This window comes from Melanerpes formicivorus, unplaced genomic scaffold, assembly GCF_026170545.1.
Source record: "Melanerpes formicivorus ecotype bairdi unplaced genomic scaffold, bMelFor1.0.p_v2 SCAF_14, whole genome shotgun sequence".
Taxonomy (NCBI): Eukaryota; Metazoa; Chordata; class Aves; order Piciformes; family Picidae; genus Melanerpes; species Melanerpes formicivorus.
The window spans coordinates 11,103,385-11,131,210 of NW_027142366.1; the positions used below are offsets into that span (position 1 = coordinate 11,103,385).

Here is a 27,826-nt window from a genome sequence, read left to right on the forward strand (position 1 = left end):
GCACATCAAGGATGGAATGAGAATAAACATCACAGAGAAGAAGAAATCCATTTTGTGCTCTGACCTTTTTCTTCTCAGGAGATGTATGGTTACTTTTGTTGTTCTCCCCTTCCACTTCCCTATCACAGGTGAGAGGATCACGTCCAGGATCCAGTTTCTGCCCATTCCCAGACTCCTGCTCCACGGGTCTCCATCCCGTAAGATTGACTCCAGCTGCACACCACAGCTAAGTAACAGAAATAGGAATCTTGAACAAAGAATTCTGAAGGCTCCAAGGCCTCTTGGAATTCAGGCCCCTTTGTAGAGAACTGTGGACACATGTCAAAAGCCTCAAACACCCAGCTGGAAACAGCAGATCTTAGCAATTTCTGTTATAATAGGTAGTCAGAGTTGATGGAGGTTAAGGTAAAGGTCCTCTGTAACCTAGTGAAAAATCACTGGTTTTTAACAGATGTGACTAAAACACTTAAGAGATAATAATCAGGCTTCTGAAATGTCCTCAGCTTTTCTGACTCTGGGGCTCTTAAATCTTTGTAGCAAAGCAGGCAGCTGGGGACACAATAAGCAGGACTACCCAGCTGAAACTGACTGGGACTACTGAGCACAGGTATTCAGAGCACTCCTGTTTCCCAGTCCCTCCTCCCACCCTGCTCTTCTGCTTCCTCACACACTCCTTTGCTCCACCCACTGCCCCCTTCACCCCCCTCCCCAACCAAACCACATCAGTGTTAGCATGATCTTAGAGAGCTATTTAAAGAACTGAGACAACAACAAATGAAGTAAAAAAATACATCAATAAAAAATAAAACTGTGCTGCTTTAGCTCCCTAGGTAAAAGTATGAAGAAGGAAGCACCCTGCATATTTTCTGAAATCAAATTTAGCTAACCTCCTGTGAGTTATTTCCAGACAGTTTTTAGGACAATGCTGGGAACAGGACTGTAACAGAAGTAAATACTGGACTTATCCAAAATCATGAAGGAAAAGATGCTGAATGGAGCATTATCCAAAGAGCTCACCCATCTCCTAGAAACAACTAACAGTGTTAAGAAATTTCTTACACCTTAAAACATCAGAATGACATCTAAAAATCAACTCTGAATGAAGGTGAAGACTAACTTTCAAACCAACTACCTGTGGGAGGTAAATGTGCTGCTTGCAGAGAGATGACCAGCTACTAATCTGCTCTCAACTGTAGCTCTTATTCAGAATACACTAGTACTGACAGCTACAGCTTCACAAACATATGCTCCAGATGATTTTGGTCTGGAACCAGTGGAATATTAACCAATCCTGTTACCAGGGGAATATTAAAAAGAGCAAACCACAGTTTTACTTTTAATGAATTTTTTGTACTGTTTTGTATGATGCTCTAAGGAGTCTTAGCCAAAGCCCTCTATGCATCTAATGTTGCTGCTGTTATATAAGAGCTGTTCCCAAAAAGAATGAGATAGAAGTGTGGGAGCTGGCAAGCAGAATCAGCTGGGAATGATGTCCACACAGAGACAGGGACATCTCTCTACATACACTAGAAACCACTACTCAGAGGAAGCAGAAGGTAGGATTTGGAATACATAATGTAAAAGAAAGATGTAGATTGTTGTCAAATTTGCACATTTAACAACCAAAATGCTTTGCTTATCCCATGCTCTCCTTTTGGACTGGAATGCTATGCAGAGGCAATGTACCTTCATGGTTGGGTCCTTCTCTACTAGTGGACGACAATACACAGGCACAGGGACGTTTTTCATGCGAGTGTCTTCCTGACCACCATTGGGACTCAGCTGTGGGGGAAAAGAAGACAAAATAGACAGTAAAAAGCTATGAACAACAGGCTATGGAAAGAGAGATGTAACCAGTATAGCAGAACAAAGCCTACAAGACTCAGAGACAGGTGCTGCTGAGGCTTCATCTCACATATTGTATGAAACAGACACCCTATAGGGATGGGAGCAGCCTAGCTGACAGCCTGCCTCTCTCACTATGATATTGTGACCCAGCTATGGTCAACAGAGGCTATATACACTGCACTCCTGATGGAGAAAGGGTTGTTAATGGATGATCTCTGCAAAGAAATCAGAACACTGCTACTGCTTTCCATCACGGCCTGAAACTCATTCACATTCAAGCCACACTGCATTACTTCTTCCTCTCAGGAAGTCATTGACCACTGACATGAGGCACAGGCTAACAAGTGAGGCTGATGACATTTGGTTTGTGTTACTGCTGGAGAAGTGGGAGCAAAGTGCTCTCCATTTGGTTTTTCTACTAAATGATTGGTAAAGTTCTCAGAGTACAAATGAAATACCTCCTCCACTGGCTTTGGTGGAGACACACAAAACATCAGTCTGACCTGTGCCTACAACCATCACACAAATAAAACGTGCATATGTTACCTCTACATGGATTATTTAAGGACTAAGGCTAGGGTTACCCGTGGGAGAATTAGGTCTTCACTGATTTTACTGTAAGGGATGATGTCCCTTTAGCTGGCCTGGAGAGTGGTCCCTACCTGCTTGTACTTGGCAGGGAGGCTCCAGCCACAGGCCTGCAACCGCCCATCGTCGTTCCGCACGTGCTCCCGGACCTGGCGGTACTGCTCCCGCTTCTGCTCGCGCCGTGCCGAGGAGGTACAGTCACTGAGGAGAGAAGCACCAGCATCACCTCTCAAGCCATGGTGAAAAACACAAGCTGAAGGTGAAGGGACTACTACCATAGCAGAAGGAGGAAACACAAAGCAGACCAAATCCATCGCTGAAAATGGATGCAGGAGATCTAAGAGATCAAAACTCTCTTGAGAAGCAGACACAGACATCCCTAATCTAGCTCCCCATTACCTGAGCCATCTGGCAGGCCAAATCATTGGCATCTCCAGTGCTCCAAAAGCCCTTCAGAAACAGGGAATCAACTTTCACTTACCTAAGGCCTGTTAATGTAGATCTCACCAATTTTTGCTTGGTTCTTACAATTTACTGACCTAATGTCCCCATAAGGAAGGCATTTTGAGTCCTGCCCCTCTTGGTTATTGTCAGCCCTTTATTTTTCTGTTCACTTCAAAGCTTTCTCTGCTGCCAAAACAAACATGCACTAACTGCTGGCTTCATCAGAACAACTCCAGCTTTGCACTGGTAAAGGTTAAAAGAAAAATTGATCTGTGAGCTCTTGAGCTCTGTTTTAATATAAACAAAGGCTGTTGGGAGTATTGGTTCCAGCATTCAATGTGTTTTTTAAGTATCCTTCCAAGGTACAAACAACATCAGCAAAAAAAATTTCAATCCAAACCTAAACCACCTACACACACACACACAATGACATATACTACACTTAAAACAAACCCAATCTCCTGCTAAAACAAAGCACTTCCCTCCACATGCTTCCTCCCCTGGGGAGAGGATGAGAAAACAAGCAGCTTCTGACAGAGGTTAGTCATGTCACTTAATGCACCGCTGGAAAGCACTCAGGACACCACACAATGACTGTGATATTGCCATCAGATAAAAAGAACAGGATAAAGACAGTGGATATTGCTAAAGTGTAAATTTATCCTTCTAAAGGCAATTTTTTCTCTCCTCATCTATCATACTTCCAACAAACCCATTTTTACTGGAGAAGTGATGATCCTTTACCATCACATTCTATTGTTATTCTATTCCAAGGAACACACCATGGATCAAACTGCACAATCTCCTAACAGCAGAATGCATTTTGAAGTCAAGTCTCTGTTCATGTCAGAAACCATGAATAGGATGAAGCCTGTGCAAGAGCAATGCTTAGAGGTGGTTCTTAAGCACAATGTAAGCTATATATTCTGCTGAGAGACCTTCTGCCTTCACCTAAACTCCCCATCAGCAGGGTTGGGCAAGGCTTTCCATCCCCTTGTCCCAGTGCTGCTAGCACACTTTCCCACAAAGGTCGACTTTATTCTCTCAACCCTCATGAGGCTAGAAAGCCACAACAGTTATGTGTTAGGAAGCACAGAACTGAGCTGACAGGCTGAGGGAGCTGGGGTTGTTCAGCCTGAAGAGAAGGCTCTGGGAAAACCTAATAACAGCCTTCCAGTACCTGAAGAGGGCATACAGGAAGGATGGAGAGAGACCGTTTACAAAGGCCTGCAGTGGCAAGATGAGAGGCGATGGCTTAAAACCAGAGAAGGGCAGATTTGGATTGGGTATCAGGAAGAAATTCTTTACTATGAGGGTGGCAGAACATGGGAACAGGTTGCCCAGGGAGGTGGTTGAGGCCCCTTCCTTGTTGATATTCAAGGTAAGGCTCAATGAGGCCCTGGGCAGCCTGATCTAGTTGAAGATGTCCCTGCTGACTATAGGGAGGTCAGACTGGATGAGCTTTGGAGGTCCCTTCCAGCCTGGACCATTCTATGGTTGTATGAGCCCATCCATGTGGTAACTGATGAGTAAAAGATCAGGGAGTTAAACTACGAGAGATGGACACATATTAACCCCCCACTGACTTTCTTAAAAGCAGCAAACAGCTTATTTTAAGGAAAGCTGCTCCTTGGGAGAGCTGCTGGGGAGCTGGCTGGGCACACAGCACATGACTCACTCTTCAGGGAAGAACTCCAGGGTGCGGCTGCCGGCGGAGATCTGGCACATGGTGTGGCTGCGCCGCTGGCTGAAGCCTGCTGTGGTGGGAGACTTGTAGTGGATGTTCACAGATGGGTAGGTCCTCTTTGCTGGCGGGGGACTTGAGGAAGAGCTGAACAGACGGCTGAAGCTAAGAACAGACAAAGGCCAATAAATGACAGAAAAGGTGCCTGGAGGAGACAACACACCATGCAGACCTAAGAGAGGAAGCAAGAGAGGTATGCAATCAGGGGCTCTAAGCCCTGCATGACAACTGCCCTACTTCAAACATAGTGCCAAGTCTTCAGTTTGATTGGCATAAAGTGTTCTTAGCTTACAGAAAAATACAGCTTCTGAAAACAAATCTTTATTAAAACCAATGGTGAGCCTATGTTTGTTTCCATCCCAGGACACTTCTAACCTTTTCTAGCTTGTGAAACAAAACCCATGTGGATGTTCAGATCTGATTTTCATTAAGGACAAAGGAAGCCCTTAAAGGCAAAAGGGTTCAGCCAACAGCATTTTTAGTCAATATTTCACTAATGTAGAGTCTATTCAGTTGCTGCCTGAAGTAGAAAGAGCAACATTTCCCCTTTTCTAAATCTTAGACAAACCACCAAAGAACTTACAACTGCCAGATGGTGGATTTCTTCTTCTCCTGGACAGATGGGTGCTCTCGGGAAGCTCTACAGACAAACACAGCAAAGCAAGTCAATCTCGGCATCTCTCACCCAGGGTTCTGCCAACCAGCAGGCCATTTCCACCAAGGAAGCCATGTCCAAATTCAGAATTCATTCTAACATGTTTCAACATACAACAGAGGGAGTGACATTCACTGGTCTTTAATGGAAATGCACCCAACCACTTTATGTTGCAGTGCTGACATGAAGTGCAAAGTGTGTTCAAGCTGGAGCTTTATCAACTCCCTGCAACATTACCATGGCCACAGTATCAGTCTGGTAACTACAGACTCCAGCATTACACTCACTTCAAGCCACAGCAGGGTCCTGCATCTGGGTCGAGGCAATCCCAGGCACAAATACAGGCTGGGCAGTAACTGGCTGGAGGGTAACCCTGAGGAGAGAGACTTGGGGGTGCTGGTGGACAAAAAGCTCAACATGAGCTCTCAGTGTGCACTTGCAGCCCGCAAAGCCAATCAGATCCTGGGCTGCATCAGGAGAAGTGTGGCCAGCAGGTCGAGGGAGGTGATCCTCCCCCTCTACTCAGCCCTGGTGAGACCCCACCTGGAGTACTGTGTCCAGTTCTGGAGCCCCTATTACAAGAGGGATGTGGAGGTGCTGGAAGGTGTCCAGAGAAGGGCCACGAGGATGATCAGAGGGCTGGAGCACCTCTCCTATGAGGACAGAGTGAAGGAGTTGGGGCTGTTCAGTCTGCAGAAGAGAAGGCTCCGAGGAGACCTAATTGTGGCCTTCCAGTATCTGAAGGGGGCCTACAGGAAGGCTGGGGAAGGACTTCTCAGGATCTCAGGTAGTGATAGGACTAGGGGGAATGGAATGAAGCTGGAGGTGGGGAGATTCAGGCTGGATGTGAGGAGGAGGTTCTTCCCCATGAGAGTGGTGAAGCCCTGGAATGGGTTGTCCAGGGAGGTGGTCGAGGCCCCGTCCCTGGGGGTGTTTAAGAGCAGGCTGGATGAGGCTCTGGCCAGCCTGATCTAGTGTGGGGTGTCCCTGCCCATGGCAGAGGGGTTGGAACTAGATGATCCTTGTGGTCCCTTCCAACCCTGAATGAAACTATGAAACTATGAAACTATGAAAATTCACTAATTAGAAGCAACCTGTTCCCCCCTACAGCTTCTCCTAGCTTCATCAGCACACAACAAAACAGTAAGCCAAACAATGCCCAGTGTTTCCATATAATGATGCTGACTTGAGATTTGTAGCCCAGGTTCAGGAATAAGAGAGGCAGGATTCAGTATTAGGAGAGAAGCATCTACAGTTGGGAAAGGTTTCGTCACTTCTCAACCCGTATCTTGGTGGGGGTTGCATTGACCACAAGGTCAGACATGGCCAGGTTCCACCCTAAATAGGAGCCTTCAGCAACACCCAGTCTCACCTGATCATCTCTGTCCACCTGACAGCCTCCTGGAGCTCCATCAACCTCTCCTTGTACTGGTTGCGCTCCATCAGAACCCGAGCCATTTCCACACGGGTGAAGCGGCGGCGCTGAGCAATGGGAATGTTGTCCTGCAGGGGGGAGGAGCACTGCTTCAGCCCACAAAAGATGGAAGGGGATTGAAGTTAGTACAGGGCAAGTCAGGAGACAGAAAGACATATTTGTGAGTTCTCCTTTTGTTCTGTTTGATTATCCTGATTTCCCCATGAGAGGTGCTGAGTGAGCCCCAAACTCTTGCCCACAGACCTCTGGGGTGTTCTGCAAACCCATGCAAATTAGAATTAGAACCACTGCCAAACTGAAAACCTCACACAGGGACTATTGCCAGCAAAGTGCCTTGATAGTCTGCAAGGAATTGTGAGAATTGACAGTGGTTCACTGATGCAGAAATTTGGAAATCAAGATTTTAGTCCATTAGCAAATCCAGTCACAAGCAGCAGGGAGCACCATGCAATGCCATCTGTCCCCTCAGGAGGACTAGAAAGGAGGTGTTCTGTTAGTATGCACTGATAAAGGTCAGGGTACAAGCAACAAAAGAAGAGCATTTTCCTCTTTGGTGGCACAACCTGGCCTTCCAATGATGGCACATGCAGGTTTGGGTTAGGAGGCAACAGAAATGAGATTCGGTTTGTCTCTTTTGAGGAGTGGAACATGAGAAGAACCTGGCTAAGCTGGGGAAAGCAGCTGAGAGCTGGAATACAGCAAATGAACCAAGTCTCTCTCCAGCCTCTCTGGACTGAGAGCAAACATGTATGACCAGCCTTTTGGTCTTTGTTGAAAAGTCTCCAGCTCAGCCAGTCTGAAGAGCTGTCACAGAAGAACAGTCCATGAGCCTCCCCTGCCTCTAGCCTGTTACAGACAGTACTGGCTTATGTAAAAGAAATGAGACAAACAAAGCCACAAGACTGAGATTAAGGCAGTTACTGTGGCAGAGCTACCTGTGTAACCTGGATTTCACTGCACAATGTCCTCACAGTTTCACAGCCAACATGGAGACAAGCTCTCCTGGAGAAGCCTTGATGGCCATAAGACCCTGAGAGAAACCACACTGCACACTAGACAGCATATTGAAACTGGGGAGAACCAAATCAGGTGGGAAGGTTTCTGCAGAAACCACATGGTGTGTGGTATGGCCACTGTCAGCTGGTCATCCTTGCCACACCACAATTTAGGAGTCCTATGAAGAGGTAAATTCACAGCATCTGTCCACTAGCAACGCTCAGCAGCAACAACCCTCAGCTTAGCAGTTCTGCCCTCATTGCTAATGAAGGCAGATCAGTCAGTGTGTCAGAACTCAGACATATGAGGTGATACAGAGTAAGTACATAAACCCCCTTTCCCCACAGGCATTTTAGTAATGTAATATACCAATTCTGTACAGAGATAGCTGCTTACATCCTCCACCTCCTCTTTGGGTTCTCGCCGGGCAACAATCACTTCAGATTTCACTCTAGGAAACAGGAAGAAAGGCATCAAACCAGCAAGTGATACCATGGCTGGCCCTGGGGTGTTCTGGGAGGAGAACCATCTATGGGAAGGTCTGTCTGCATGCACCACAAGGAAATGTTCCCCAGCTGTGAGCTAATAGTATAAATCATGAGGTGCTTCTCTGTTACTCTTCCTCCTGCCATACATCCTGTCACTCTGAACGGCTTCACCAATCACCCTGTGTCTTTGGCACCCTTATGTAAGCACCAGAATATTGACCACTGGAACAGTCCAGCCAATTTCTATTCAGAGCCATGATCTATGTTCAAATGTTTGATAAGATCTTAGCCATAGAGAACTCAACCATTGTTTGCAGTGAAAATGTTGGCATAAGTTCTTCTTCTGGGCTGCTTCTGTTTTCAGTGCAGTGTAAAAAGCCTCTAATGTGACGAAGGGCACACCAAAATCATGTTAATGAAGTACTTAAGAGTCCTTTTAATGTCTCTAAACTCCATGTGTCAAGCTGCAGTTCTGCAGTCCATTTGAATTAAAGGCACTTCTATTAACAGTATGGGCACTGCAGAAAAAGAAATGCTGTCTCCATCTCCTAAAATGGCACAGATGCCAGCCAGAAGTCCCTGTCCCTCCTGCAGAACAGGTTATATACACCGTGAGAGGCTTAAAAAGGCATTAAAAACCAATCAGATCTACTTCCACTGCTTGGGAGACTATTTTAATTTCAGATGTTTTGAACAGTCTGTGTTACTCTTGGTGATTCAGATTACAGAGGCAACTTTCCAGTGTCCTCTGAACTGAGACAGTGATGCCCCAGTGCAACGCACAGATTGTCACTGTGTAATGCTGCTGCGTTCTGCCCCGTGGGGCAGCTTTAATTCGATGGATGTGAAATTGCCACAGGCTTTGCTAGGCATTTGGGCTTTGACTTCTCTAGTTTGAATGGAAAATAAGGGGGATCTCTCCAAATGCTACCTGCATAGGACCTGAAAAACATCTTCTGCCTCTTCTTCTCATTCTTAATGTGAACAAGAAAACACTTAACGATTTAGTTATTTAAACATTGCTTTCAGGAACCTGTATTACCTCTTTGATCAAATGAGTGGACATTCATTTCTCTAAAAGCTGCCATGCCTGCTGCATGAATTGAGCTCTTGACAGTTTCTTATGGAACTATTTGGTCTGAAAATTCCCCTTTTCAAAACTTCTTTTGGATTTTTTTCACTAGCTAATTGAAACTCTGAACACTTCATGCCAAGGACCCTGGATTTGAAGTTGCTGCTGCAGAATCCTAAGCCTCAGGAGGGTTTTCTAGGGCTCAATCAATCATTTAAATTTAATAATAATAAAAAAAGGCAACACTAAAAGTATCTCAGCCACCTACCATCAAGCCTTTCAGTGCTCTGTAGGATACTTTTGAATTTCAATGCTAAACTTCATGAGGGAGACAGAGTAAAACTAACAGAGGAGGTGAGGTTATTGCTCATGTCTTTCCAGTTTCCTGGGGCTGTGTTTGAGTCACTCACCTTTTCAGCTCCTCTTCCAGCTCCTTGACTCTGGTTTCCATTTTGGCTTTGGCCTGCTTTGTTGCTTCAAGCTCTCCCTTCAGCACTTCCTGCTCTCCAGACAGCTGGTCCACCTTGGCAATCAAATCATTCTTCACAACGTTCAAAGCATTTCTTAAAGGTGTGAAAGGGACAGTAAGCAAAAATGCCCAAAACCAGCAGCTGCCCAAAACCAGCAGCTGCCCATAAGAGAGACCTGAAACTAAAGCCACAGGCACTACAAGGAGAGTTGAAACGAGTGTATGTAACAATTCAATCCAGCTGTAACTCAATAGAAAAGTATCTCTTGGCAAGAAGGAGTTGCAGAAGAACACAGAAGTCACCATAATCAGTTGAGATTTGCCCAGTCCCATCCTAACTGATGAGCCCAAACCTCCCCAAGAAGATGGCAGAATACTGCAAAAAGCAGGTGTAGGGTAACCTAAAACCTGCATAAGGTTCAGATCTATTATTAAGAGAATGAAGATCTGAAATGTGCCTTTCTGAACTGCTACAACAATCTGTAACTGTAGATAACTGGATGATGGTGATCTAAATATTTCCAAGCATCTCCAAAATATCTTAGTATCTTTAAAACCAGCACTTTCTCATCACAGTAAGTTCTCCACCTCTTCCCTGGAAGTGCTCTGCCTTCCTCTTCCTGGCTGCTTAGCTTTAGTCTCTGGTTTGCCAGCCTCCCAAAAAAAATGAAGTCTGTTATATTGTTTGCTTCTGTTTCTCTTTCATCAACTATTAAATCTTTGAAAACTCTTCTCTATAGCAACACACTTTTCTTTTCAAAGAGCAAACTTTGCAAATACAAACCAGCACATGCCCAGAGATGTCACCCAAGTGCCTGCAGAAAGGAAAGAGGGAAGTTGCTCAGAAAAGCAACTCCTCTTCTACAATTGAAGGAACAACAAGTATTTAAGACAGATAAATGAGTAAGCCTCTCTGAGACAGGAGTTCTGGCCAAGACCTGCTTCAAGATGCCATCTCATTTTTAACTAGGCAGGCAGTTCAGAGCACACAATGGTTCCTTACTTGGTCTCCAGTAGCTGCGAGTTCTCCAACAGCAGATTCCCCACTTCTTTGCCCATTCCTGAAAAGAAAGGCCAGGCATTTTTCACTTGCTCTCCTAGAAATATGAAACTTGTGTGGCACTGCCTGACTCATGCTTGGGGAACAGAAATCACTTTTGTTAGGCCTCCCTAGGCTTCTGTGCTCTGCTGAAAGACCACGCAGCACAAGCAAAGACACTCAGGTGTCCTTCTGTAGAGTGCAAATGCAGACCTAGCTTCTTACCCCAACTTTCACAGACTCCCTTGAGAGGGCCAGAGAGGAGAGCTTCAATAATGCAAATCAGAGGAAGTCAAGTCAGCTGCCCCTGGCTCAGCCAGATTTTATCATCACTGCTACAGAAAGAGGCAGAAGTTGATGGTGTTTTCACAGATGACAGCAGAACACTGTCCAAACTGTTGGCCAGATCTGCACATCATTTTCCTTCTTTCTTAGCATAAGCCAAATTTGCTGTTTCTGAGGACAAATTTGGGATCATGGTTATGACCAGTTTCATGCACATGAAAGGCTTCCCATTATCAGCCTTCCACCAGAGAAACTTTAATAGGACTTTAGACTGTCCATTGCTCTACCGACCTTTATCAGTTTTCATAGAATTACAGAACAGTAGGGGCTGTAAGGGGCCTCTAGAGATCATCCAGACCAACCCCCCTGCCAAAGCAGGATCGCCTAGGGCAGGTCACACAGGACCTTTCCACAGGGATGTTTAAAATCTGAAGTCTCAGTTCCATCACTTAAGACCCACACTGAAGTACACATCTAGATGGACACACTGCACTGGCACTTGGGAAGCAGCGGACAAGGACTGCGAAACGCAGACTGGGTTGCAAGGACTTTGAAAAATCTGGGACCACGAGTGAAGGTGTGACAGTTCAGTTTTGTGCAATCAAATGGAAAGTTGTTTAGGGACCAAAAGCACATCTGGATTGTTTCCTGCTGTCAGGGACTTGCTGGCTCCCAACATCAGCTTCTGCCTTACACTGGGGAATAGAGGCCACCTGAGAACTAAAGGCAGAGTCCTCTCCCTGTGAGGGGACAGTGCTGAGGGCTGCATCTCATTCTCACAACCATCAGCATTTGTGCTGAAGCGTTCCTCATCCTCGCCCTCTGAACTACCTCCTTCTTTACAGCACAGACATCAACAGTTTTCATGATTTGTTATTTGCTCATTAACAAATATTTGCAATAAAATGAGAACAACACAAACTTGAAGTAAATGGAAGTTAGAAGAACATGGCAGCACACGAGAAGTGAGAACACATCACAGCACTCCAACATATAGATCCTCTTCCCACAGCTAGATGGGATGAATTTATGATGGCAAAAGCAAAATCCCAGCAAGAATGAGTAAGAAGCAGCAGTTTCAAATACCTTTTGAAAAGTTAGTAGACAGATAATCACTTTGATGTTTCAGGCAACGTGTTCATTGGATGCTGTGTCAAAGAATATTGCAAACAGCAAAAAGTGTGACACTAACTGCAGTGTAAACTGCAGTGTATTTTTAGCTTGGAAAGGTGAATGACCTGTGGCCCTTTCTTTTGTGGCTTGCCTTATGTTGATGGGAAGACCAAATAGTTATGTGCTTGTTAAATGATTTTCTTGTGCCTTTTCAGTGATTCTACAACAATCAAATAAATATTAAGCCAGTAAGACACTAAAATGGCACAAGGGATGTTACAGTTGCTGAGGGGCATCAAGGGAAAGAATTGATCCCAATTCTCTTTAACTAAACCTTTTTCCTTCCCATTCTTGGCTCATCTATCCCTCTCTGCACTTGTTTTTGGCACAGTAAAGAACTCTGGTGAAGAGGGTGAACTATCATGCCAGAACTAAAAGCCATACACAGCATCTTAACTATGAGTATCTCACCACAGCTTCTAACTTACTTGTGTATGACACAGCGACACCCAAGGCTTTAACAGTGAAAAGTCTGAAGGGAAAAGTCTTGCAATAAAGAAATAGACAAAATCTCCAAGAGCCACAGAGTGTACATTTTGAGATAACCTTACCCAGGAACAGAAGAAAACCACACTTTGTAGTGACTAAAATGAGATCTCTTCATCCCTCTATAGTGTGGAGCAAAGGGAAGACAGGTCTGGACAGAGTGCTGTCTAACAGAGCCCATTTTACATTGTCCACCTCCCATAGCCAGGCAAATAGTGTGAAGCATCAAAGTGGATAATCAGAGACAAGAAACAGAAGAACTCCCAAACCACCACTACTGAGCAGCTGCGTCCTGCTTCTTGGAGAGGTGATACCACCACCACAAAAAAACACCAAACCAAGGTAATGCAAGACATATGGAGGGATGTTGAGTGAATGAAAGAAATTTAGGCCAAAATGCACATTAAAAACAACAAAAAAAAACCAAAGAAGAAAACAAAGGAGAAAAGGCCTTCGCCTTACCAAAGAAATCATCCCGTACTATGAGAGCCATCCCATAGGAGAAAGGGAACAGAAAGAGATGGGGACAAAGGGGAAGAAAGGAAGAGAACAAAAGCAGCCAGTAAGTACCAGTGTGTAAACAGCAAACAGAACAGCTCATCAGCACGTGCCCACCTGGGTGTGCTGCCACTTGACACTCAGTAGTAGCTTACCTACACCTTGCTCTGCTGCAGGCTGGCCTAACAGGGCTTTACACCTGAGATGTCAGGATAAGCCTGACGTGAGCTCACCTGTTTGGTACATCTTCATCTCCCCTGACTACGTATCTCTGGGTTTCTCATCCCCACAACAAAAGTAGTTCAACAGACATTATGAGCAGGGTGAGGGAAAGACAGGGTCAGGAGAGAAAACAAAAGTGGGGGCTGGATATCATCTGGCCCTCTTGCACAGGCCCAAACTCAGCTCCACTCTGCAACAAATTCCAACTCAACTTCAGCAGGAAGTTTTGTGAGAGAAGACCACAAAAAGTGGCTTACAGTAAAAATAGTTTGAACAAAAAGAAAGGATGAGGTCATCCCTTTCTGTTGTAACCTCAGAGTGCCCTCACCAAGAGGTGCTGGCCAAAAGGAAGTGACAGAGCTCACTGCCACACAGCACTGTGCTGCTATGTTTGTGTAAGTCACCTGCCTTTGCTACAGGGAAAACTTCATCCAATTTGCATTGAAATCAAGAGAGATTCCCTTGACTTCATCTGAAATTGCATCAGGGTCTAAGCATATTTAACAGAAAACTGAAAACCTTTTGACAAGAAAGGACAGCCCTAAGGCAGTGAGTCTCACCAAAGGACAAAACTGCCACTTCAAATTCTGTCAGAAATGCAAAGATTCCACAAAAGGCTTTGCCACTCTATTAAAAAAGTGTCTTTAATATCACTACAGCTATTCCAGAAGAGGGCCAGTGTGCACTAACTAACACACAATGGCCATCACACAGAGAGGGATTTCTCAGTGTGCTCTCCTGAGAGCGGGAACCTAACTCAGTTGTGTGCCCACCTGAGCTTTGCTCCAAGCACAGCACCTATCCTGACAGGAAAAAAAAGAACACTTTGAGCTCTAAGAGCTGGAGTGACAGGCCTGTGTATCACAGTGGAGCAAACCTGCATAAAGCCAAACAAGAAAAGCTTATTGAAACGCAGCAGGCATGTGAGCATAGAATGGGGACATCCTGCTGCTCAGGGACCCACTGGTGCAAGGCAACCAAGCAAGGCAAAGGTGGGGGAGAGAAGTCTGCAAAGCCAACCGTGTTTGGACAAGAGCAGGGGAGTATCACATGTGTATACCACATCATAAAACCTCAACAAGGGAAAAAGAAACAAGAAAGGAAACTGAGCAGAGAAGATACACACCTGAGAACTCCCCTATGGGCCATGTCCAGCGAAGCACAGAGAGACAAGGGAAAAAAAGGAAGTGAAAAAAGGATCAATCAGTGACTGAAACCAACAAAATCAAATTTTGTTAAAAAAAAAATAATAAAAATTAACAATGATTCAGCCATTTCCATGTCAAAAGGCATGAAATAGTAAGGACAGGACCTGCCATGGCTGTAGATGGCATGAGTCTACATACAGGACAAAAAGGAAAAAGAAAATCAAGGGAAAGTAACTTGGGGTACAAGTGCAACCACATGCCTCTGCTAGACCCAGTTTTCCAGATGTGAATCCCAGGCAATCACCTCTACCTGGACTGCATATACCTTTATTGTCTCTTCATTCAATCATGTACCACTAAATGCAGAGCATTTACTTCCCATTACCTTCTCATTTCACCTCCCCTTGTGATTTTAGCAACTAGATCTTCTGAGAACAGGTGGGCTCTTCAGTGACACTTCAGCTTGCAAATGACAATGAGTTGCATTTAAAAACTGAAGGGTTTTTTTAACACAGTGCAGTGCTGGAACTCAGATTGATAATCTCATTTCAACCTCTGCACAAAAACCTACACAGAAACTTACCACTAGTGTGGTCACATTTCTGTCTTCGTCACGAGAACTCCTGCCTCCTGCTATTTGAAGGGAGAGTTTAAACTCCAAAGTAGATACTGAAAGGAAGGACCTACCCAGAGAGCAGAACCAAACTGCTTGCTCTCCTTTCTGTCCAGAAACTCCTGAGACAGCAAAGAGCAATAGGAGTGATATGGGAGGAGAGGGAATCTACCCAGGATCAGGAGGGAAGAATCTGTGATTAACAAGTGAGTGCCCAGGAACACAGCCAGACAGTGTTCCTAATGCTGCAGTGAGGAAGAAGGGAATTTGGTCTACAACTACCACTAGTAAATCATTCTTCTCACTCCACATTTTTCTTCAGGATACTTCACATACAAACTCATGTATGTGAAGCAGTGTGACAGGCAGAGGGAGAAACCCACATATTTTATTATCTTGTATTCAATGATTCCAAAGGAGAGCGCCAATTGGGTAACAAGAGCTGTTGGCTGCTTTGCAGGTACCCACAAGGAGTAAGTGAGATTTTCCATTCAGGAAATAGAATTGCTTGACAGCTACTGCTCAAGGGTAATTTCTGTGATATTACTTTCTTTGGAAGTCCTTTTTAGTAAGATTTCTCTGTCTTGAAGAAACTGAGTCCAAAAGGAGAGAGTGTTCTCTGAAGACTGCCAAGTTTTGAGAGACTAGGGGAAGTATTCAAATTTCAGGTGGGCAACATAAACCTCATTAATTCTTCTGATTTACAGAGAGAAGTGGCTCCTAAGGCTCCTTAAGTAAAGCTGTAAAATGGAAAGTGAGCTGCACAGTTATAAACTTTGCCAGCTGCCCACATTGTCTGAGCATTCAAAGAACACTCACATTATCCTGGGTCAGGAAAACAGCAGGAGTTAAGAACAAGCTTGAATTCTGTCATGAGTTAAGGTCTACATACTCAAGGGTCAAGCACCAAAATGCACAGCAAGGGCTCAGACTGTCACCTGAGGCAAAGTTGCAACTGAACTTCAGGTGTGACAAGCTCCTTCAAAACGAGCCCAGACTAACTATGAAAGGGGTAACAGCTGCAATACAGACCATAATATTTCCATGAAGTTTAAACTTCAGAAACAGAACAAAAGGAATTACTTTCTTGCAATTTTCAGATAACCACTTTGCTCCAAGTAAAACTGCTATTGTGCAGAATTACTGGGAGCAAATCCAGGGCAGGAAGCAGAATGAGCAGCTTTTGTCTTTGAATTGTTTGTGTGGGAGAATCCTGCAGGAAAAAACAACAACTATGCAAGCCTATGCAACTTCTGTAAATAAAGACAATCCAAACAAAAGTTACCCAACAGTTCTCTTCTAAGCAGGTACACACTTCAGCCACAATAATGTCCCAATTCCCATGCCATTATTTAGAAAGCTAAACATCTAAGTTTTAGGGTAAAACAAAACGGGAGGGAGAGGGGAGGGAGAGGGGAGGGAGAGGGAGAGGGAGAGGGAGAGGGAGAGGGAGAGGGAGAGGGAGAGGGAGAGGGAGAGGGAGAGGGAGAGGGAGAGGGAGAGGGAGAGGGAGAGGGAGAGGGAGAGGGAGAGGGAGAGGGAGAGGGAGAGGGAGAGGGAGAGGGAGAGGGAGAGGGAGAGGGAGAGGGAGAGGGAGAGGGAGAGGGAGAGGGAGAGGGAGAGGGAGAGGGAGAGGGAGAGGGAGAGGGAGAGGGAGAGGGAGAGGGAGAGGGAGAGGGAGAGGGAGAGGGAGAGGGAGAGGGAGAGGGAGAGGGAGAGGGAGAGGGAGAGGGAGAGGGAGAGGGAGAGGGAGAGGGAGAGGGAGAGGGAGAGGGAGAGGGAGAGGGAGAGGGAGAGGGAGAGGGGAAAAAGCCACCACGGACTTTAGTGGGTTTAGAACCTTACTACAGTCATTGTACCAGGGAGAACAGAGTTGTTCTCAACAATATTTTACCTAGCAGATCTGCTCCTTCATCAACATCTCCAATAACCTCAGAGCCTGCTGTGGAAAGTTCATGGTACAGAGAGTCGGTGTTGATGCCAAAGGCTTTGTTCACAATCCCCTGTGTTGGGCTGTTGTTGGAGAGAACAAAAAAACAAACAACCAAGAAGAACTCTTTTTTTCACTTGGCATCATTTAAGCTGAAACATTTCTTGCTGCCATACTGAGTGTCCCAGACCACTGTGAGCAAAACCTGAGAGCGCCTTCCACCTGCTCACCACGGGCCTGTTCGACTAGCGTGTGAAATCAGCCTGAAGGATTACTTTCTTCTGTAAGGAATCTGTGTCCTAAGATGCTTCTTCCCACCAGCAAAATGCACTCCATTAAAGGTAAATCAAAGTTAATGCTTTCTCTTTGTATCGTACCAGAGCACATTTCCACCTCTTAGTATCTCTGGTACCATCAAGAATCTTCCTGCTTTTCTTGACTGTCTCAAACAGAAAACAGCTGTGAGGTGAGGTAAACCTCTGAGATTGTTCTTGCCTAGCCTAAAAAATGGTTTTAACGTGGGTACAAACACTTTTCAGTGCCCTGCCTTGTGTGAGGGGAATCAGCCAGCAGGAAGAGAGGCTGTGCAATTTTTCCATCAGTCTAACAGCATTCAGCACCACTGAAGTTTAGCTTGAGCTGTGTGGCTTCATCCTGAGATGTTTCAGTGATAAAGCCTAAGGTTACAAATAGAGTGCAGTAGCTGCTTCTGATATTGCAGAGTGTCAGAACATTGCAGAGGAAAAAAAAGGAAGTGGTTTTGGTTAATTACAGAAAAATTACAGCTCCTCAGACATCTGAGAGCAGTGGAGTAAGAAATGGGTGCTGTGATGGCACTGCAATTTATCAGCTCATGCAGTCCAATGGACAGCACAAGTAACAAAAAGCAACCAGCACCCAGTGTCTGACCTGAACACCTAACTCAGCTTGAACCAACCTCTTCAACTTGCAGAAGCTCTATAGATCTCACAAGCAGCTGACACATTGCTCAGCAGCTGCAGTTACCTTGTCTCTCTCAGTCTCATTGCCTGGATTAGGGATCCCTGCCTGCAGAGCTCCCAGTGCAGCAGTTCTCTCCATTCCCCTTTCCCTTGGGTTTGACTGATCTCATTGTTCATTTTTGTCTTGCACACACAGAGCTGTGTTGGCTGCCCAAATTCCTCCTGTGTCTGACCCTAAAGATTGCCCATGCATCCCACATATTCTGAGGGCTGCTTAACTGGATGTGGTTTCACAGTTGAGAAAGGCATCAATTATTGCTGCTCATCACACCCTGCTCAAAGGTCAGCACCTCTCCTATTCACACCAGGTAGAATAGATGGACTTTCTCTAACAGCTGCATCTTGAGCTCAGTGTGAGCCACAGCATCTACTCCTCACTCCTCATAAAGCCAAGCAAAAGAGCACACAGTGCAAAGTCACAAGCCATACCTGTTACCAGTGCGTTCCAGGCGCGGGTCTTGGCACATATCCAGCTCTGGAGTAGAGTCGATGATGTCCTGAACATCAGACCACTCATCACTGCTACCCATTCCTAGGTAAGACAATACACACAATCTCTAGCATCAGGACTTTCACAGGATGATGGACTTTTGCAGCTTTGAGTATCGAGGCTTCAAAGCTCCATGGTGTCACGTTCAAAGTCTTAAAATAGGGACAGGAAGTAGCTGATCACCTGAAGTCACAAATGCACCAGAGCAGGAAGACCATAAGCATCCCTGCCCCCCTCACCACACCAGCATGTTACCACAGCCACTGATCCAAATCCTCATAAACATGTGATAACCAGAAATACTGCACCCATTCCATTATACTCCAAATAAACTTTTCATCTGTCAGTAAAACTCTTCACTCACCATGAGACCCCATGGTGATTTTCTGTATAGTTTCACAGAGACTGATTTCATTTTAATAGAAGTAATCTGTCACTACAAATTCTGAAGCCTACAGCTGATGTAGATACCTGTCACACTGACTTTCCACTGAAAGACTGATTCATGAAATCCACTCTGCTTTCTCTATCATCTACAGCCCAAAAGCCAGCATTTGAAGAATGCAGAATTTTCTTCTCTTGCCAAGTCACATTTATGGGATACCAAAGTGTTGAGAGTTGCATTCATTCTAAACAAGCACTATGAACACAGTATCTGTTCACACAAGGAATTCTGGAAGGATTAAAGACCTAACTTGTAAATGATATCAGTCCCTCAGTGATGTTACATGTGAAACTTCTGACCTTTCCATATGGCCTCAGCAGCCAAATGCACAAAGCCCACCACAACCTGGGTGTTGATGTTATTCTTTGAGGCTGGCACATGCACCAGCTGGAAACAAATGCTTTGTCTGAAGTCCAAGGGTGATGTGTACCTGTTGATAAAGTAGCAGCCATACCTCTCAAGCTCTCAGCAACAGAGGCCTCTTTTTATTTTGTCAAGCCAGGAAGCTCTACACCAAAGACCTTTGAGTACCCTTCTTTGGTAGCTCAGCTCTAAGGCATCTACATCACTGACAGATGTTGTAATTACAGATGCATGGAACAGCCAATTAAAATTCAAGTATCTGTGCTCCTCCTCAGCATGGAGATCTGATTTTGCATTTCACATGAGGAACAGCTAAGAGGCTGAAGATGCAGTGCACACAAGAAAGATACAACTATCTGCCTTGAGCAGGTCCCACAGTATGATACTTCCACCAAGGAAAAAGCAGCTTTCATGTGCACAACGACTTCACAGCTGCACACAGAGAGTGACCCAAGAAAGCTAAATGGGCTTCTCAAGCAGCACCTGCAAAAACAAGGCTAAGGATTTAGTATTCAGTATCACTAAGGTTGGAAGAGACCTCAAAGATCATCGAGTCCAACCTGCCACCACAGACCTCATGACTAGAGTAGGGAGGACACTACTGCCCACAAGGCACTCTGACATTTGTGCTCAATCTCTCTGATGTCAGTGCTCACACTGACTGGTCTTGGCCAGGACCACTGCACAGAGCACCATTTAGCAGCTGCCTATGCAGAAGCCATGAATGTTTATGGAGACTTACACTAGTTTCTGAGATTGGGATCTGTGATCCTGAGCTCCTCAGCTGCTGATACAAATACAGAATGGGACTTGGTCACGACAATTCTCGTTCACATGCTACACCACAAGATGGTGCTTGTTGGTTTATAGTCTTAACCTGTAGACAACCAGCTTGTGAAGGTTAGTTGATATATTTCCCTCTGTATTTCTCAGGAAAAGAGATGATCATCTGGTTCAGATGCTAACTTCAGAGACCTATGCTCATCCCTGTGCTGCTGCGTAGATTCTCCTTATTATCTTCAGCTGCTTTTACAGTCACAGAATCACAGAGGCTTAGGGGTTAGAAGGGACCTCAAAAGATCATCCAGTCCAGCCCCCCTGCCAGAGCAGGATCACCTATACAGGTGATCACACAGGAAAGCATCCAGATGGGCCTTCAATACCTCCAGATGGGGGAGACTTCACAACCCCTCTGGGCAGCCTGTTCCACTGTCCTTTATGTCCATGACCTGTAAAACAGACCACTTCCCATTTCCCAAGGCTGCTGCAAGTCTAAATACAATGCAGGCTGGAAGCTGCTCAGGTACCACACTGGCACAGCTGTATTAAGAAGCACAGAAAGGGGCTTTTATTATGTAATTACACCATTTTCTTTATTTAAACACTGTGGTGCTAAAAGGCTTAGCTGATGGCTTTCCTGACAAGAAACTGAATTACTAAAGGACTCCAGGAGGTGGAGAGAAAATAACTGTAACTCCCAAAGATTTGGGGGTGTTCCTATATGAGAAGCAGACTGAAAGCTTATTTAGCTGAGAAAAAACAGCTGGGTATAATTGCTATTTTTGAACACATCAGGGTGTGAGATAAACACACAGAAGGGAAAACAGTTATTTAATTTGACTGAGAAATTTGGCACGTGAACAACTAGCTATAAAATACTTCCAAGTCAATCCAGACAGGAAAGTACAACGAAGCTTGTAACTACCAGCTTGTAACTACCACGCTGATGAGGTCCAGAAAGAGCTGAGTTAGATTAAGATGGGACTTGACTGTTCATGAATGAGGCTCTATGACATGGATGAATGCCACTGCAAAGGACTGAACTCAGTAACCCACTCCCATCCTCTGCATTTGTGAAACTATTCGTACTACTGATGTAAAAACCTGCTAGCACCCAGTGAACCCTCTCTCCTTCCTGTATCTTTCTAAGCAAGCCTATCTCAAATTCTATACTTAAGAAGCTGATTAACCCCCCCAGCCTCTTCCAGTAACAGGGCAACACAAGCCCTGGGAAGTCAATGACTGCAATGACCAAGCAGCCGAGCTCCAGCTTCCATACCTATGCTGACGTTCCTCATCTCCTGCGTGACCTGGACCTCCATGTTCCGGCTGTTGCGCTTTTCTCTCGCCCTCTTGCTGCTCTTGCCGGTGCCGTTGTACTCGCCGAGGGGCTGGACGCTCTCGTTCAGCGGCGTGACAGCAGCAGAGGGCACAGAGGAGGTGGGAGTGTTGGACTTGGTTCCAGTGGTGCTCGGTGTGGCAGCTGCCGAGGACTGTCCCGATTCGGACATTTCATCCTGAGGGCACTGTGGCAATTGCAAGGTGGAGGAGGAAGAAGAAGGGAAAAGCACAGCTATACATTTCAGTTGATCTCCCAGCTGTTGGTGTATGGCTGCCTTAAAGCACAATGGAGCATGAGTCTTGCTCGCCGGCCCAGTGGCACACCCAGCGCTTGCTGGTGGCACTGGGCACTGCAACCACAACGAAGCAGCGAGTTCTCGTGCTGAACTCAGCAAGCAAATCCCACCTGTGAAAGGACTGACATCCTTCCTTCTTTACTACTAAATATGGTTCTTCACAAGTCACATCTCTATGTTCTCTTCATCATGCAGCTCAGCAAAGCTGGCCTTGTAAGTGAAAAGCACCTGCAGCTCATACTGACTACAGTGGAAGCTGAAGGGCTTTGGCACTTGCAGTAAGCCAGGGCAGCACTTCCCAAGACTGGAAGGCGTTATGGATATTGCTTGGGAAGGGTCTGAAGTGGCCTCTTAGAGGTCTTGGATGATGTCATTATTGTAAGCCATCAACACAACCTGGATGAGAGAACAGCAAAGTGGTTTTGACACTGAACTGCAGAAGCTAAGCGGATACCAAGCCAGGATGGTGACTTTGCTAGCACAGGAGACCTCTGTCCTCATACCACCTTATGCAGAAGCTAGTCAGGCATGGGTCCAGCTTGACAATACAGTAGAGACAGGTGTGGTCTCCCCACTTCCAAGAGACAGGACGAGACCCAAGAATTTAAAAATCAGACACTGACAAATTGAAAGGAGATGGATTCCCAGAGTGAGATGTGGAAAATGGCTATCAGCTTCACAGACATTATGGCCCCACTCTTTGTAATGCCACCTCGTGAAAAACATGACACTTTCAAGGAGCTGTCAGGATCTTACGCTGTGACCCATGTTTGTCAGTTGAAGCAGCACTGCTTCACAGTCAGCTAATTAATGTCTTGACCAAAGCTGTGCTGAGTCTCAGACCCAAATGAGATCTCACCATTCTTCAGGACAGCTCACTCTAATTATTGCCTGCAGGGAGATGCCACATTAATGTGGTGTTCTGTGTGATAATGAGTTGCAATTGGGTGCAGTGACATTCAGCATCTGCACATCCAGACCCAGCTGTAACCATTACTGCTTGCTCCTCCCCTCCTGTGCAAGTACCAGAAAGATCCTGATTCTGCTCAGAGGTTGCTCTGAGCCTCCAGACCCTGGAGCTGTGATGCCTTTTCACTCTACTAATTTGGAAGTCTTGTTTTCTTGTAATAGTATTAACCTCAGAACATGACCAAAAAAAAAAGTCAAATGAGATGAGAGAGAAGATTTGGGGGGGGAGGGGGGAAAGGTGACTTAACCCTTTGCAGCCATGTTTGGGTTTTGTTTGGTTTTAATCTGGAATCTTAAGATCTTCCTTTAATTAGACTGGCCTCTGCACACTTATCTGCAAGCACCCTGCAGTACACTGCACTGTGGAAGTCAGAGGTTTCAGACTGCATCTGTGCATTTCTATTGCCATGAAATACAATCCCTATTTTGTGTAGAGTTTCTGCATTGTCAGTCCAAACAGCACCCATATTCCCACATGGACATTCAAATCATCTCCCTGCACATTTGCTGATAGACTGAGATGGGGATTTTTCACTGAGGCTGCTACACTTCCCATCTCTACTTCATAATCTTGTTTTGGGAGCTACTTTCCTAACGTGTTAGGAAAAAAACAATCAAATCAGGTTTCTGACAACAAATCTAATCCAGTAAGCCCTGTGCTACTTCAACTGCCCACTTTGCCTTCTGTGCTTTCTATTGTACATGGGACAAAGAGTATCATCAAGTGCAAAGTGCAAACACAAAACCAGGTCCAGAGATGTTCTTGTGCCTAAAGTCTATAAGCACAACCAAAGTCCATGAGCATCTTAGCACTGTAAAAGTGCTGCCCAGGTGGGCAGGCATGTCATTCCTTGTTGTAAGGAACTAGATGTCATTTAGAAACCCTTGTATCATCAGTGTCTACAGGGCACTGTTTGTATCAGACACATGCTGTAACTTCTTGTTTATTGACATCCTCTGTCCCTTGCCCAGAACACACCAGTGAGGAATTACCCTGGTCTTTCACCCATTCTTTGGTTACACAGCTGAGTTTTAGATTTACCCAGCAAACATACTCTTATCAACCTACCAGCCTGCATTGGAGAACTTCCTTCCAAAGGTAAACACTACTAAGGCACCCCTCTTCACACTCCAGCAGCTCTATTAATATTTCAGTATTCAGTATTCCTATTTGCTGGAATCTTCCTTCTATAGTCCTGAATGCTTCATTAATGTCAAGTGCTCCATTAAGTGTACAGCTCTCCAGCCTGCAGGAGGCGTCCTCCACAACCCGCAGCTCACCCAAAGGATACTCTCCACAACCACCACTTACCTACAGCCATACCTGTCAACCTCCTAAACATCAAATGTGTAGTAGTGACCTCCAAAATGTATTGCAAAGGCCCAACATTCATAGCAGTCATATGTCACCATGAGAAGCCACAATTGTATGGTTATAACACTGAAAGCATAGTACATAAAAACAAAACTGTTAAGGACTTTCATCTGCAAAACAGTAGGTCAAATAAAGACTGAACATAAAATAAGTTCATGACAGCAACTAAAACAGAAAATAGTAACCAAAAAAAAGTGTATACAAGGACACATAATATATAACTCTAGTCTGGTCCCATGAAGAAGGAAAACGAGTCAGAGAAGTCAGGATATACATACTGGGAAGGTGAGCTGTGTGCAGTCGATGTCAGCGAACTATCAGAGCTGCTGAAGAAGAGGCAGGGAGTGCATGAGCAGTGCTGCTGAGATTTCAATCATGCAGAACATTTGAGAAGTGGCAATGCAGTCAGAGAGTGTGCAAGAAGTGTGCAGGAGGAAAAATCTCCATTTGAAACTGAAAAACTACCAAGTCAGTCAATCACATCCTTTCATTATTCCTAGGTTTGCTTCCAGCTCTTAGGGAACGTTCTGTAACATTCTGCCCCTCCCAAGGCTTCCACAGCCCAAACTCTCTAACTCCACCCTCCCAGTTAGCCTCTGGAATCCAGCATCCCATCTCTGAGTGTCCCTAACGAGCTCTAACACACATCCCAGCACTACCCATCAGATACATTTGGAGCAGCTCACTACTACTTCAGCACAAAGCTTTCTTGCAACCAGAAATGGGACTTTTTGCCTGACACACTAAATCTCCTGCAATCCACTCAACTTCTTTTAGATGTTCTACAATGTTATCATAGAAGCATGGAATGGCTCAAGTTGGAAGGGACCTCAGAGATCATCTACTCCAACCTCCCCATCATGGGCAGGGATGCCTCTCAATTAGACTCAGCCAACCTGGCCTTGAACACCCCCAGGGAGGAGGCATCCACAATAGGTTGGCCTCCCTGGCCAACCTATTCCAGAGTCTCACGACTCTTGTACACAAGAACTTCTTCCTAAGATCCAGTCTAACCCTATTCTCTCTCAGCTTCAACCCATTCCCCCTTACCCTGTCTCTATGAAAAGTAGCATCCCTGTAGGATCCCTTCAGGTACTGGAAGACAGCTCTAAGGTCCCCCTGGAGTCTTCTCTTCTCCAGGCTGAACAAGTCCAGCTTCCTCAACCTATTCTCATAGCAGAAGCACTGTTTAAAGAATTACACCTTAGCAAGACTTTGGAAGATGGACCTAGCCTCAAGGTCCTCACAGCTCTTCTCTAAAAGTTAACCCCTGCTGCACATGCCTGACTGCTGGAGAGCTTGAGGGCATCTTCATACCAGAGTGTGCAGCACTGCCTGCAGGTCCCAAGGAACAATCAGTTCTGGTACCATAAGAAATGCCCTCTGTGCATTTCTGCTCTCTCTGTGTCTTTGCAGCAGTGTTGTGTTGGCATGGCCCTAGGCTGAAGAAGCACATTTATGCTCTGTCTCCATTTCCACCACCTTTAGTTACATTATTGCACTGTGGCACTGCTATTCCCCAATTCCAGGCAGAAAACACTGGAGGATCCAACTGGCACTCTCCCCAAAGTTCTGTGCCCCTAACACTACAGCAAGGCTTGGGTTCCAAGAACAGTCTCCACCCTATCCAAAGATCTTGCTATTAGATTTCCAACTTCCATGATAGCAAAAGGCTGACAAAACACTAAGGTTTATGCTGTGCTAGGCCTGGCTTCTTTACAAAGGTAGAGCTAAAAAAGCCATGTTGCTACTTTGAATTTCTCTAAATCTCTTGTGTTATGCATCAAAGAAGCTACTCCTGCAGAGCCACTCAGGCCAAAGTGCCATTAATGCCATCTGGAGACATGCAGAATGGATACAACAGCAAGTCAGCTTCTTTCTGTCCTTGTTTTTTATTTTCCTCCTCTCTGCCTTTACTGCCTCAATGCACAGGATTAGTAACTTGTAACTTCTCAAAAGGTGACATATAAAACACCTGATGTTCTACAAATTCCAGGTAGAGAGATGGTAAATTTTACCAGACACTTTTAAAGCAGACCAGAAGCTCTGTGAGCAATGCCAGGCAGACACAGCACTCTCAGGCCTTTCACCAGGCATTTGCAGAACATCAGTCAAAGAGAGACTTGAACTTGGTTGGATCCTGAGCACAAGGACTTTGAGAAGTCTGTAAGTACAGCTCATGGGAAATGTGGGTCACTATGCATGGTCTAAACTGCAAACAATTGCAGTGAGCTGTACAACATCTGGGTCTCTGAGCTCAGACCAGTCTCTGAATAGCACCACAAGCAACAGACAGAACCATGCAGTTTCTTCAGCACAGTTCAGGGCTGGTTTTTCACAAGCCCCAGTGCAGGAGGCAGTGCACTGAAGGTGACAAGCGTACTGAAGGTAGACAATCCAAGTCTAGAGTAACAATGAGATACAGGAGGAAATAAAGACCTTTAAGCACAGTGCAAGACTTGGGCATCCAGAGAGGATTAGGAGAGGAGAAGGTTTAATTGAAGATAGAAAGGCCAGAGCAGCAATCAGTAAAAAAGGACAAACACTGGAGAGCAAGTGCAACCCAATGCCTGGTCCCAGTTGAGGTGCAAAAGCACTGCTCTTCTCAAGGAGGAGACAGGGAACAGGTTCTGCCATTTTTTTATAGCTTATTTGGGAGAGGAAAGTGAAGGATTTATCTTCCCTACATCTCTGCCTCCCCACACATTCCTCTCAACTTAGGGCCAGCCAAATAAAGGAGATTATCACTGAGACAAGAAGCAGGAGCAGCGGTGTCAAATCCCTCCCACACCATAGGCCAGATCTGCAAAAGAGCCTTGTCCCACAGCACAGCTACCAAGGGAGCAGACACACAGCAAGGAGAGGCTGCAAAGGGTTATGGACACAGACTGGTCTCCATCTTAATGACAACGTGGAATGCTATTGACAGCAGGAGAGTGTGAAACCCTTGCTCCATGATGGTCTGTAAAACCTTGTAGCTGGAGTTGGACTGCAGCTGGCCGAGGTCACTCAGGTGCCAGTGGTCCAGTGTGGGGATGATCTTGGCCCCTATCTGCCCACGTACCATGCCATCCGCCAGCGGGAAGACGTTCAGGGAGTTAGGCCGCTCCTTCCTGCTGGAGAGAGAAGCAGAGAGAGGGGAACCAGTCTGTTAGCCACTCACAAGTGCTTAGATAAAAGAAACAGCACTCTAGCTGATGTGAAACAGGAGTCTCTGCCAACTGAATTGCACTCCTTCCCTCACACTGCAGCTGTACAAACCCAAGTCCCACAGCTCCATGGCATCCTCTACTCAGACCCATTGTGTCTGCTGCTAGAGCCATGCCTCTTCCTGGGCAGACTGAGAGGGAGGGGACCAAGTGATCACAACAGGCATGACTGACTTCTCCATCAGTATGAAACACTTGGGAGGAATGCAAAAGTGCAGGGACCCATCAGCCAACATAAGTCAGTGTATCTCCTGAGAAACAAAGGTGCTATGGCAAAACAAGCCACAGCCAGTAACTCTCACAGCAAAACCATAGAGCTCCCATAGATCCTAGAGATGTCATCACTGGGTCAAGCAAAGAGGATGTTAAGTAAGAGCTGTCTGCATGGCAATTCTGTGTATTTCCACCCCAAATCTGGTTAGCT

General features: G+C 45.5%; 1 protein-coding gene across 22 annotated transcripts in view; it reads right to left on the reverse strand.

Annotated features, from left to right (window-relative positions):
- MAPK8IP3 (mitogen-activated protein kinase 8 interacting protein 3) overlaps positions 1-27,826 on the reverse strand; it is a 67,522-nt gene that overhangs the window by 14,507 nt on the left and 25,189 nt on the right. For 4 of the 22 annotated variants that reach the window (XM_068146988.1, XM_068146990.1, XM_068146984.1 and 1 more), the window contains exons 6-20: positions 27,165-27,309; positions 21,492-21,738; positions 18,564-18,666; positions 17,098-17,216; positions 14,569-14,580; positions 13,185-13,202; positions 10,743-10,800; positions 9,681-9,833; positions 8,080-8,161; positions 6,652-6,782; positions 5,208-5,264; positions 4,559-4,729; positions 2,511-2,637; positions 1,687-1,782; positions 65-226 (exon numbers count right to left, since the gene is read on the reverse strand). In XM_068146988.1, coding sequence (XP_068003089.1) covers positions 65-226; positions 1,687-1,782; positions 2,511-2,637; positions 4,559-4,729; positions 5,208-5,264; positions 6,652-6,782; positions 8,080-8,161; positions 9,681-9,833; positions 10,743-10,800; positions 13,185-13,202; positions 14,569-14,580; positions 17,098-17,216; positions 18,564-18,666; positions 21,492-21,738; positions 27,165-27,309 — 1,681 coding nt within the window. The other 18 variants (XM_068147002.1, XM_068146991.1, XM_068146983.1 and 15 more) reach the window with 16 other exon arrangements.